General features: G+C 42.3%; 2 protein-coding genes across 3 annotated transcripts; both read right to left on the bottom strand.

Moving 5' to 3' along the window:
* Positions 1-361: 361 nt before the first annotated feature.
* Positions 362-2,659, bottom strand: LOC103981807 (gibberellin 20 oxidase 2-like). Its single transcript, XM_009398549.3, has 3 exons — positions 1,985-2,659; positions 1,582-1,903; positions 362-836 (listed from the first exon to the last, which is right to left on the bottom strand). Exons 1-3 carry the CDS (start codon positions 2,533-2,535, stop codon positions 564-566), a joined length of 1,146 nt encoding a protein of 381 aa, XP_009396824.2. The 5' UTR covers positions 2,536-2,659; the 3' UTR covers positions 362-563.
* A 4,983-nt stretch (positions 2,660-7,642) lies between these two features.
* LOC135650443 (F-box protein At5g39450-like) lies at positions 7,643-12,230 on the bottom strand. 2 transcript variants are annotated; one of them, XR_010501529.1, is made up of 3 exons: positions 10,045-12,230; positions 7,885-8,717; positions 7,643-7,811 (listed from the first exon to the last, which is right to left on the bottom strand). XR_010501529.1 is itself a non-coding variant. In XM_065169778.1 (2 exons), the coding sequence occupies exon 1, from the start codon at positions 11,922-11,924 to the stop codon at positions 10,050-10,052; it is 1,875 nt and encodes a 624-aa protein (XP_065025850.1). In that variant the 5' UTR covers positions 11,925-12,230; the 3' UTR covers positions 7,643-8,717; positions 10,045-10,049. The 2 variants fall into 2 exon arrangements, 1 of the variants encoding a protein (XP_065025850.1); XM_065169778.1 differs by having other exon boundaries at positions 7,643-8,717.
* Positions 12,231-12,819: the final 589 nt, after the last annotated feature.

Here is a 12,819-nt window from a genome sequence, read left to right as displayed (position 1 = left end):
TGGCTGGCCTCTCCCGGTTGCGTCCAAGGCTTACGGCATCAGCTTCTTCCTCCCTTGCTCGTTCCAGCCTGCGCAGAAAAAGACTTTGGACTTTGGAGCATGTTGGCCAATACAACATCTCATCAAATATTTGGTACAATCGTGTTCCTCTCCGTGGCCCACCTCGGAGTTTGATAGGTCGTCGCTTGTGAGATACTGGATCTCCTCCTCGAACTGCACGCGTTGGTCGCTTCTGCCCTAACAATGACAACGCCTCTCTCTCTCTCTCTCGCTCTCTCTACCCGCACATGACAACAAGCTCGCGAGAGGAGCTCTTGGATCTTATCTGGGCTTGGCATTTACCTCCTCAGATCCAGTTGCGTAACTCAACTTGTAACACAGAAGCATAAAACACTATGAAGCGACCAATCATATCTAGCTCTCCATACATAAGTGATGCAGAATGAGTGCTGCATGCAATCATGAGTTCATCACCCTCGTCTTTACCGCTGCTGTCATGCGCTGTACACGAAGAAAGAAAAGACATGAACGGAGAGCATCAGGTGACCTCCGGATCTGCACCTCTAGGTGGACTGGCGGAGGGAGTTAGAGGAGGAGAGCCAATTGGTGAAGCTGTGGAGTGTCCTCGTGTCAGACCGGTAGTGGCGCTGCGTGAACTGCATGAACTCCGCCCACGTGAAGTCCGGGTACAGCCGCGCGCCGCCGAGGTCCCCCGGCGGTGGCCGGATGGTGCGGTCCTCCCTGGGGCACACGAAGAAAGCCAGCGACTTCCGTTCCCGATGCCTGTTCACCACAGCCCGGTGCAGGCAGCTTTTGTACCTTCCATTGGACAACGCCTATGTTGCAGAACAAAGACGGGGGGGCATACAATAATTAGACATGGGAGCCATTCTTCATCATCGCAATAGAACATTCAGGTTCTTCCTTGTTTCTCTCTCTCTCTCTCTCTCTCTCTCTCTCTCTCTTTTCCCTTTAATTTCTTTGGAAGCTTCCTATAAAATCTAAAAGCAAACTTTGAATAGGTACACCAACTTGCAAAGATCGAATTTTAGTGTACAATATCTGAGACATTAGATATTAAATACAAAACACACGTCCTGTTCGATAGTGTTTTGGAGTCGGACGCTTCAATCACTTAGAAATGGATATATGCATCTGAGTGCACTCGTAGTAAAATTGGGCCAAACACGTTTTATAGCATAGCACATATAAAACGGGTACGTAAAATACATAAGCAGCTGTCCCTCTCGGGGACGCACCCACATCATTTTGAGCGCTGCACATCGAACCCTGTCGTCTAGCACATACTCAATCCTGTGAAACCTAAGACAAGCATTGGTGTAGTTGATGATGTATGTATGTATGTGTCTTTTTTTTTCTTTTCTTTTTTTTGAGCTTAATCCTGGCTTAATTATTTGATGCTAATGTTTCCATCTGGTCCTACCGAAATCAAGCAAACAGTAAAGAAGAGGAGACAGCGACCAGCAACTCTGCACTGTTACTCCATGGTGTTTGCCCTTTGGCGTCTCCACTACTATTAGTCTTGTCTATAGAAAGAAAGAGAGGCAGCAGGTTACGTACCATGAAGGTGTCACCAATGTTGATCACCAAAGCGTCGCGAATCGGCCGGACCGACCGCCACTTGTTGGCGGAGAAGACCTCGAGGCCCTCCACCTGGTCCTGTTGAAGGATGGTCAGCGAGGTGGGGTCGCAGTGCGGGCCGGTGCCGAGCGTCAGCTCCGGCTCCTGACATGGAGGATAGTAGTTGCATCTCATTATTGAGCAACTGTCCTCGAAGAAGTCTCTGTAGTGGCTTCTTTCCACTCCTAAGCTTATTGCCAGGAGCTCCATGATCACCAGCGAAAGCTTCTTCATCGCCTCGCAGTACCTCTGGAGAACCAGCCTGGTGTACAAGAAAGCTTCAGCGGCAATGCCAGTGGATTTCGCCGATTCGTGCTTATCGTAAGATGGTGCGATGGCTTACCCCGTCCTATCGAAATCAGGGCCTAAGATGGAAGCGAAGTAGTCGACGACGACGCGGTCGCCGCCGCCGGCCTCGTGGTAGCCAAAGGAGAGGGTCTCCTTCCATGGCAGCTCGGAGGAGAAGCGGTCGGCGTGCGCCCCGGTGTAGCCCCACACGCTACCGGGCTTCCGCCGGGCGCGTAGCTTGTGACAGAGAGGGAGCTTAAAGAACCCGTCAACGCAGTCCATCGCCTCTCGGGCCAGCGACGCGTCGACGCCGTGGTTGGCGACCTGGAAGAAGCCGTGGGTGGAGCAGGCGGCCCTGACGTACTCCACCGCGCGCGCCGTCGACGCTTCGTCGCCGCGGAGAAAGCCGCCGAGGTCCACCACCGGGGCGTCGAGATCGTCGATGGTGGCGGGTCTGTGGCACTGCGGCCAGATGAATGCCTTGGGTATGCTGGCTTGGTTCCCGAGGACCGAAGAGTTGAAGACGACGCCGCCGGCGCCTGCGTCTCGCTCCTTGTTGAGGTCCAAGGGAGTGCGCAGGAGGATGGAGGTGGGATTGCAGTCCATGAGGAGGAGGAGACAGCAGAATGTAGTTTCTGGGTGCGTGATTGGAGGGAGGGCAGGAGAGAGACAACAAGGATGTGGCGTCAAGATGAGGTATTTGTAAGGGGTGCGAGGCAGGATATGGACAAAGGAAGGGATAGAAAGGGTATGGAGCATAGTTTGGGTTTGGAGAAAGGGCAAACGCCACCAGTGATAGCCTTAGGAGGGCGAAGGGTACACATACAACGCCTAATTATTAGAATATTTCTATAACATGTTAACACAAAATTGAGATGAAGGATTAGAGTCCCTTTAACTCAAATTCTGTTCTTTTGGGTGTACACCTTTTTTATCACCAAAAAAATTTTAAATTAGATAAACAGTTCGAGTCATTCTAAATTAAAAGATCAATCGATGAATTATTGTAGTAAGACAATGGATAAATTTTGTAGCCATCTGTTCATGATAGCTATGGCTTTCAAAGGATGTGAAAAGTCAACTAAAATTTATATGTAATTCATGGTATAGTAACATTGCTGATATTAGTGGTAAAGAAACCACAACATATTCTAATTGAATATGTATCCAACCCCGGTAAACTTATAGATCCAAATATATCTCATGATATTTAGATTATTTAAATGAAAGATATATACATAATTTTTTTAATTATCTTATTTTATTGAGAGAATATTCTTCCTATTGAATGGATATCCTATCCATTTGATTGAAAAATACCATAATCATGAGTAGAGTCATGTGTATCCTTTATCATAAAAAAAAAAAATATATATATATATATATATATATATATATAATAAACAATAATTTGATTTTATGCTATATATATTTTCTATTAAGAGTAATGTTGTTTGTCATGCAGCAACTTATAGATTGTTTTCACTAGATGCTCAACTAGAGTGAGCCTAAAATCAATTATGGATTGATAATTTACTAGGTTTTGCCTTAAATCTTATAGCATATTTATTGGACTCATAATGATCGGATGGGATGAAGAAATGAAAACCCTATTGCTAGCTTTATCTCATTCTACTTTAAGTGTTCAGTGGCAATGTAAACTTTTTCCTAAAAGAAGCAACTTATGAATTAAACAATTAGGAATAGTAAATAATTTTTTCTCTCTTGTATATGTATGTGTAGGAAGAAATGGTTGTAACTTATAATATCCTCAAGAGAAGAACTTATGAAATGCTTCTACTAGAGAAAAGAACAATCTTTTCTTGTTATTGTAAGATCAAAATAAGAATAGGTTTATTGCATGATTATTAATTAATTAAATATATTAAAGAAAAAAATTAATACTTCAAACAGTGAAGTTAGTCAATTATATTTTCCATATCGCAAATAAGTAAGTAATTTTTTTATTATAAATACACATCTTGTAAAGTGATATCTATTATATATAACATGAGTTCCAGAAAAAACTCATCTTTTCTAGCTTTTTCAAAAATTGCCCCATATTTTTAGAATATTCCTTCTTGCATAATACTTGGAATATCATAGTCATCCACATACGTCTTTTTTCTCTCTTTTGGAGTTGATATATTTATAATACTTTTAGTAATAATAAAAAAATTATATAACTATTTTTATGCTATGTTACAATATATTTTTTAATATTATTAAAAAAATATTATAATGATATAATATTAAAAAAAATATTATATTATAATTTAATATCTTTGTATTACGTTATAGTGCTTTTCTTGTATTGTCGAAAACACAATGTAAAATCATTTTAACTGGACCAGTTCACTCAGACCAATCAATAGAAAAAGAGAAAAAAAAAAAAAGGTGGAAATCAATAATAAATCAAGAGTATTACAAGTATTAGGAAGAAAATGACATCATTAGAAAATTCTAAAAATAAGAACACTTTTCAAGATATATATATATATATATATATATATATATATATATATATATATATATATATATATATATATATATATATATATATATATATATATATATATATATCTCCAATTGGCCAGGGCCTGCCCATAAATATCCTCTTGTCTCAGACACGTCCAAAACATGGAAGGCAACAAAATTGATTGTGGAGGAGACAGTATATCACGTTTAGGTCTCTCAAGAAATAATTATTATGATGCGAGGTTTGGACTTAGCAACATAAAAGAACAAGTGGTGCGGACTCGAGTTTATCGGCCAGTACAAGAAGTCTCAGGAGGCGGCCCCCAAGGTGTTTGTTGTTATTCCCATGCAGTGTCCCAATCTACCCCATGCATGCCTTCCGACTACTGCAATCTTCTCAAGGCACACATACTCCCTTGCCGAACTTTACCTCTTCGACAGCCTTATCTTGATATGATGGCCATATTATACAGAGAAAAATTAAAAGTTATTTTCTAAGATACACCTAAAATAATAATGTGGACCAAATCTCGATCGATTCCGAAACCAATATAGTCGCATCTCTGGAAAACGACACGACTCACATCGTCTCTGACGTAATTGTTCACACATAATTCATGTTTGGTAAAATCCAAATTTGAGAACACATATTTGTATATCACAGATCATATTATGTGTATGTATGTCTCGTCTAAAGAAATCTAAGATGATAGCAGAACAACCATCTACCGAGTTTAAGTGCTCAGATGGATATGAAGTAGCAAACAAGTGAAGAACAGGTGATGTGAGGTCTTTTTGAAGTCAGAAGCAGGTCGGGCTGCTGCCGTATACAGTTGGGTGGTGATAAGAACAGGGTGTGGGTGGTGGAGCCCTTGGCCATGGCTGGTTATGGTGGTCTCTCACTCAATCTTGCAGTCTGCCAACAAAAAATCTGGCAGGAGTTGGGCTTTTCTGATGCTGCCACCCCATTCTTCTCTGAGCTCCAAACTCACAGCTTCTGTCTACACTACCTTCCTTTTTATCAGAAAGGCTGGACTATGTTACATCAGTCCCGAGTGCCCAATCCAAGATTGTGTACATGGTGACAACAGGAGCTCATAAAATCCAATGTCCTTTGTTTCATCTGACAACAAATTGGCCTCGTCGGACTTTTGAGCTTTCTGTGGCATTTTGTATGAGCAACCTTTGGGTTCTCTTCGGGTTCTGTGTATGCATCTTTTGCATGTAACCCTTTAGGCCACTAATTGGACAGAAAATTCATAACATGCCACCTCCGAGTCACAACACGGTCTTTGATTCCCCCAACCACAATTCCGGGCATTATCAACAGCCGCTTTCCGTGGGTAGCCTCCACGGCGAGGTGGTGCAGTGTCGGCCCTCTTCCGCAACAGCGACAACTCGGGATCCCGTTCACGTGATCCAGATTGAAGTCGTCGCGACTGCTGGGCACCACCCGTCGCCATACGGCTGACGTAAAACCTTTTGGTGATGAAAGAGCGCCGTCTAACTCTCTCCATCCCCGTTTCTGCATTCCATCAAACACTTGGCATGCATTAGCTGTGTGCACCAGTTTCGGCCACGAGGTCTCGGCGCCGGTCTGCAGAGGAAGAGGGACAGGGAGCGCATAGGGACGGGGCGTGTTCACGTGGGCTTTGGGTGGCGAGGGGGCGGAGGGTGTTGTGCGCCGATGGGGAGTGGGACTCCGTGTCATGCGACAAGCCGTCATTCTGCCTCCGCCACCTCCACCGTGTCGAATCGTGTCGAGATGGGGTGTGACGGGCGGCACATCGGCTACTTTGTCTGCTCCGCGCGCCGCCGGCCTCGAAGCCTTCCATCTCTTTCGTCTCGGTTGCTTTCTTCTCGGAAGCAGTCCTCCTTTGACAACCCCACAAATTTATTGCACAGAGACCCTGCGATTGATTTGTTGCCGATCCATGAAGTAGTCTTCATACAAATCACCATGGCTACGAGGATAACAGCGAGAACAGGATAACAGCTGGGCTGGTGGGTTGGCCCCCCCATCAGGGCTGGTAGTGTGTTGGGTGGCCCAAATAAAAAGAAAAGGAATTCTAAATTAGATCGGGTTCGGATTCAAATCGAATAAATTATTATCAAACTTAATGTAGGAAAATATTTTTTTCTTCAATTAAGTTGACTTAATCTAATTTTTCTTCTTTCCTTAAGAAAGAAGAAATGTGTATATAATGCTTTATTAGTGCATCGTTATCTTATACTTAATTTAATATAATAAAATAGTATTTGATTGAATTAGGATTATACGTCTGATTTCTTCGACTCAAAAGATATAGAAAAAGGTTAATGATCTCATGTTTGAAGCCATATTTCATGTGTCTACTGTTCAATTTATGGAATAAGCAAAATTCATAACCTCATTTATTAGATAAAGAGATTGAAGAGGAAAAAACTAATTAAAAAAAATGATCCATTAATTTAACTAGCTTTTTTAACCTTATGATAAAATAATTGAATTCATATATATATATATATATATATATATATATATATATATATATATATATATATATATATATATATATATATATATATATATATATATATATATATATATATATATATATATATATATATATATATATATATATATATATATATATATATATATATATATATATATATATATATATATATACATATACATATATATATATATATACATATACATACATATGTATATATACATATACATATATACATATATATACATATATACATATACATATATATACATATATACATATATATATATATATGTGTATATATATATGTATATGTGTATATATATATATGTATATATATGTATATATGTATATGTATATATATATATATATGTGTATATGTATATATATATATACATATATAAATGTATATATATATAAATATATACATGTATATATATACATATATATATATATATATACATGTATATATGTATATATATATATATATATGTATATGTATATATGTATATATATGTATATGTATGTATATATACATTCGTGTGTTAATAAATAATATTTCAATCCAAGTTAATAAATAAAATCGTGATTATTTCACTGGATTTGAAATGATTTTACAAATTCACACAGTTTAGCATCAAAATCTAAATTAATAGACAAAATGTTTTGACAATTTGTCTAGTGATAAACCAAGATCAATTCATGTTATAACATCAAAATCTCGAAAACTCAAAATATAAAAAAGAAACATTCTTGGATACCCCAATTGTCCATAAAGAATTATCCATTGTGTAACCCCGTTAACAAGACAGCATCTCAATGAAACTTGAGTGCAAACAATGAAAGAAGTGTATAAATAGGATCAAGCAAGTAGTTCGATGCCGCAGAAAAATAATCAACCCTGACCTGATGCAGTCGCTGGACCTCATCACAAAAACAATAATGATAATGATAAATTAAAAAGAAAAACTTCTCGTACCCTGGTTGGTGTCTGCAGTAGCAAATAAATTGTCCCATCAAACAACCAGCCGAAAGATTATCGATACCTTCGGTGCTGCTGCCACTGCTTGGCCTTCCTTCTCAAAGGGCCGTAAATACGCTCTTCGAGACATTGCGAGATGGCACGATCAGGATCAACTCTAATTTCTCTGGTCTCTATGTTTCTGATGCTCCTCAATAATTCTCACAGTCTTACGTGATCTGTTAACAACCTCGACATATGTAGGAAGCTCTGTGTATGTGATGGTCTCATTCTCTTACTGAACGGTGATGAACTCCTGCCGCTTCCAGTGACCGACGATTGATGCAAAATAATGCTCCATCAGGCATCACTAATCCACATCTAACTATCCACATTCTTGCCAGATTCCAATGCCCTAACGAATCCAACACAACCTAATGGATTCTTCTGTCTGATGAATCCAAACCTCGACTAGTAGTGGAAGAACCAAACCACTTCAACTGTTCTAACCTAACGTTGATGCCAGATTCTGGAATGCCCTAATGAATCGAACAGTGCCTAATAGATTCTTCTCTGTCTGATGAATCTAAACCTCAACAAGAAGTGGAAGAACCAAACCACTTCAACTGTTCTAACCTAGTGTTGACCTCAACCCGTAGCCCCATGATGTCAACCTGCTACAACTGAGCAGCAAGCAAAACATGTAAAGTTGCCTGGGTGATTTGCACAATCTTCCGAGCCTGTGCGGTCGAATCCACCTGGGAGCTTGTGGAGTTTGAGAATCCTTCTATCACACCTAAACATTACCTGAGAATCGTAGGAAGCTTGAGTGCCTCCTCGCAATCAGTCACCTAAAACCACCAAATAATAGTTTAGTTTCTGACATCGAGTTCACTCTACAATCATAAAACCCAGTGTTCTATAAATCCTCGAACAATGATCCATTACCAAGACAAAATGATGAGTTAGATTACTACTAATCTCAAAGGTTCAAGCTGTTAGATGGATTAGCTAGGGTAGGGGTAGTGGAAGATCCTAAGGGTAGCCTGATCGTCAAACTCTGTTGCAAATAATAAAGACTTGACTGCAATGTCAGCACCAAAATGTTTCTGATGTATTAGTTGAGCTGAACATACTTAAAGAAATTCTGAAGAAAGGAATTCCATGATATGTGCATTTGTGAATTATTTCTCTCACTCTCAAACTAATAGTGCATACAAGAATTCTCTCACCCTTTAACGATAATGATTTTGTTTGATTCATTAATCTTTCTACCCATACTTGTCATAAGCACTATTTTTTTGACCCGAGCACCATCTTGCAATAAAGTTGCTTGGTAACAACTCCCTTAGCCTATTTTTCCTTTATATTTTTCTCTGATGATGCAGTCTGGTACTAAATTAGGCCTCTTTCACGGTGTCAGTATTTCTCTTTCTATATCGATGCACAATGCACCACATCTTTGTGATTTCATGACTTGTTATCCTTCATTCAACAACACAATCAAGCAATTTTTTCTCACTTGGCAGCATATCTCTTTTATATAAGATCTCAAATTTAGACCATCAAAGTATTAATACTAACATGTGTACTAAATTTAGAAGATTTAGACCTGCATGTATAACTTGGTTGAGTACCTGTACGCCTAGACTCTTTCACACTCCTCTTGATCCTCTTTCAACAACAAAGATAAGTATTTCTATTTTATAGTGAAGGGAATTGTACTCGTAATGCGCCTAATGATGTAGAACTATCACAAATTTGAGACATCATTCAAGATTACATGAAATTTATAGTTTGAAGATCCATGCATAATAGTGAAAAAAATAATCAAGCACAAAGCTGATGTTATGATAAGCTGCTACTTAATTGCAAATGGATCAAATATCACATAAGTTGACAAAATGCATTAAAAGGGGAAAAAATAATTTTCACGGAGTATTCATACACAGTCTAATTAACAAGAACGAGAGGGTAACTAGGCAGCATAATCACTTCATGCCATCATTTAAACAATACGATATGCTTACACAATCTAAGAAGTGAATGCAACTTGAATCAACTTAGTAAGAAGCTAAAGATTACATCATGACGCTGCCAAGCTTAAATCTGAGCTAACAAGATAACATGTAATACCAACAAGTTGCATAAGATTTGTATCAGGAGGACCAAACATACCTTGGTCAATATGAACAATTGGAATTGCTCAGAATTCCTGCAAACACATTGGAGTAGGACTTGGTGAGATAGGAGAAGTTGGCAACTGGAGGCAGCATTGGCACTCTTTCTCCTCTCTTCAGAAGCTCTTGCAAGTCTATCCTTTGCAGTGTCAACACAGATCTGGACTCTTTCCAAACAAATGCAAGTAGCCCATTCTGGAGAACAAACAAAGAGCCAGGCTTAGAGCCAGGATACCGAAATCCATAGCCACTCGCAATGCCCTCCCCGCTGTAGCTTTGCTCGACTTCCACTTGAAGAGGTGCGCTGTCCGTCTCCCATGGGAATGCATCCGACGATGTCTCGTCAAGCTTTGCAATGAACATTGCAGAACCATTGGGGTGGAGGACATAGTGGGTTCCTTCCAATATCTTGGTCGCGATCAAAAGAGGGCGCCCCTCAACCTCTTCGTACGACAGCAACAAGAAGAACAAGGCCTTCCCAGGCTTGTCTTCGGAAGGCTGCCCCGGAGGCCAGCCAAAGGTGCCAGCCCACAGACCGGCGTGCTCGTGGCAGGCAGATGGGACCTGCATTGGGAGCTTGTAGAGAGCAAACCAGTTGTCATGCATGTCGGGCCACGCCCTGTACGCGGTCAGCCTCATGTGCGTCGCTCTTAAGCTTAGTCCGACGGCATCGCCGGACATCAAGAACTGGTGGAGCTGCGCATGCTTCTTCTGGGCGCTCGCCCAAGAATTCCCGTTTCTTGATATCAACCCAGCTACCTTGGAAGAATTCGACCTGCTCATGAATTGTTTGAATCCATCTCTCAGGTACGCCGCCACAGAGACAAGGGCCTTTCTTTTGCCGGAGACGGTGATCTGGTGATGGCTAATCACATCCCCATTAGTGGTGGCTGCATGCTCGATCAAGCCTGGTGCCAGTTCGGCCGCTTTCCGATCGATGCGTCCTCCGCTGATCTGCTTGTGCATGTTAACGAGTTCGGACCATCGACGGGCCAACAGCTTGGCGTCGTCGCATGGAGGAGACCGATCGAAAAGAGGAGCAGTGGCAAGATCCAAGGGGATCTCGAGGCGGACTCTCCCGGCCACCTGATCCAGAAGTCGACGGCGGTCGCTGAAGGGCAGCCGGCTAAATGGGATAGAAGGAGGGGATGGAGGTGCCGCCGAGGGACTTGAGATGGTGTTGGAAGAATCCGACCAACGAAGTTTCCTCCCCAAGGTTGGATCTTTGCGATCAGAAACGGCCGAGAAGATCTGGGAGCAGGGCAAATGAAGGGTGCCCGGTGGAAGGGCGGGATCTTTGTGACGGACGTCGACCTCGAGAAGGAGGATGTTGCAGGAGGGGTCGATGGATTGGACAGAGCCGGGGTAGAGGCAGTCCTCGCCGTGATCGCCGCGGCCATGGAGAAAGAAGCAGGAGGGCGCTCCATCGGCGTCGGCAAGGATCTCGAACACCGGTGCCCACAGCAGAGGACCGGCGTCAAGGCCCAGCGGCCCCAGCTCCTGTGGAATGATGCGGACGCCGACGACGGAGAGGAAGCCCCAGAGGACGGAGACCACGTTGCCGAGCTCGGGGTTCTGGTGGACCCACACCCCGAGGAGGGGCGCGACGGCGGCGAGGAAGCGGCAGAGGGCACGGTAAGAGCGCACGCCCTCGCGCCAGAGAGGCAAGGCGTGGGCCGGCGGGCCGAGGCGGCGGCACTGGGCCAGCCAAGCCTTCTCGGAGGAGGCGACGGCGGCTCGGAGGCCGCGGCAGCAGAGGGCTAAGGCGCAAAGGTCGAGGGGGCGAAGGTAGGCGGAGACGAGCGCCAGCACGTCGTCCGGAAGCGCGAGGAAAAGCTTGGAGCCGCAGTCCACCTGCGTGGCCACCCCATCCGGCATGGCTGGCTCCTTTCTCCCCTCTTCTCAATCACGCACCGGAGCAGAGGTCAAATGATAGCCAAAGGCGGCTCCTTTCTCCCCTTAACAGAACGCCAGGCCATAAAGGTGGCACCTTGCACCGCTACTCTCATCGGAAAACCAGAAACGAAACCAAGAAAGAGCAGAGGAGAGAGACACCTTCTCTTCCACCTGCGCAGAAACAGTAGTTTCTGCTATTATTCTCCTCCCATATGTGACGCTTTGGGAGAAAGGGAAGAGAGAAACTGTCCATGTTGGTCTGAGATTTATTCTGTCATCATCATCATCAAACCGAGGTCCAATGGCGAGCGCCGTGGCCCAAACGTTTCACAAAGTAAAATTAAAAGTGTGGGAGGCATGCTTTGGATTCTATCAACGAGCTATTACTGCTGCTTGTGATCAGTAGATCAGAAATTCACACGCGGGGATGGGTTGAGACTAACCTGAGGATCACAGTTCACATCATTATAGATCCTGGAAACAGTTGAAGCTTGTGTCTCGATAACTCCACAGCAGTTTCCAGGCTGTCCGGTTTCTCCAGTCAAATCATCACTTTTGCGGGATTCCACTTATAAACAGTGGTCGAGTGGGCTGTGGCAAAGAGTCCACCGCAGTAGAAGACGGGGACGGTGGCAAAGAAAGAGTCCACTGAGCACGAGATTGCTCTTCGTCTTTGTAATACACATAATTAGTCTCACATCAAAAATAAATAATACTAAGATTAACTTATATATAAAAATTTGATAAATATATTATTATTAATTTTAATTTAAATATTTTAATTAATAATTTAAATCAAATGAAATTGATATGACAGTTAGTTCATCAAACCTAGATCATGATATTCTTCCTTACACTTACGTGTGTGTCGGAGATC

Source organism: Musa acuminata, chromosome BXJ1-4 (assembly GCF_036884655.1).
Source record: "Musa acuminata AAA Group cultivar baxijiao chromosome BXJ1-4, Cavendish_Baxijiao_AAA, whole genome shotgun sequence".
Taxonomy (NCBI): domain Eukaryota; kingdom Viridiplantae; phylum Streptophyta; class Magnoliopsida; order Zingiberales; family Musaceae; genus Musa; species Musa acuminata.
The sequence above is the reverse complement of the archived record's forward strand: the minus strand, read 5'-3'. Positions and strand labels throughout refer to the sequence as shown.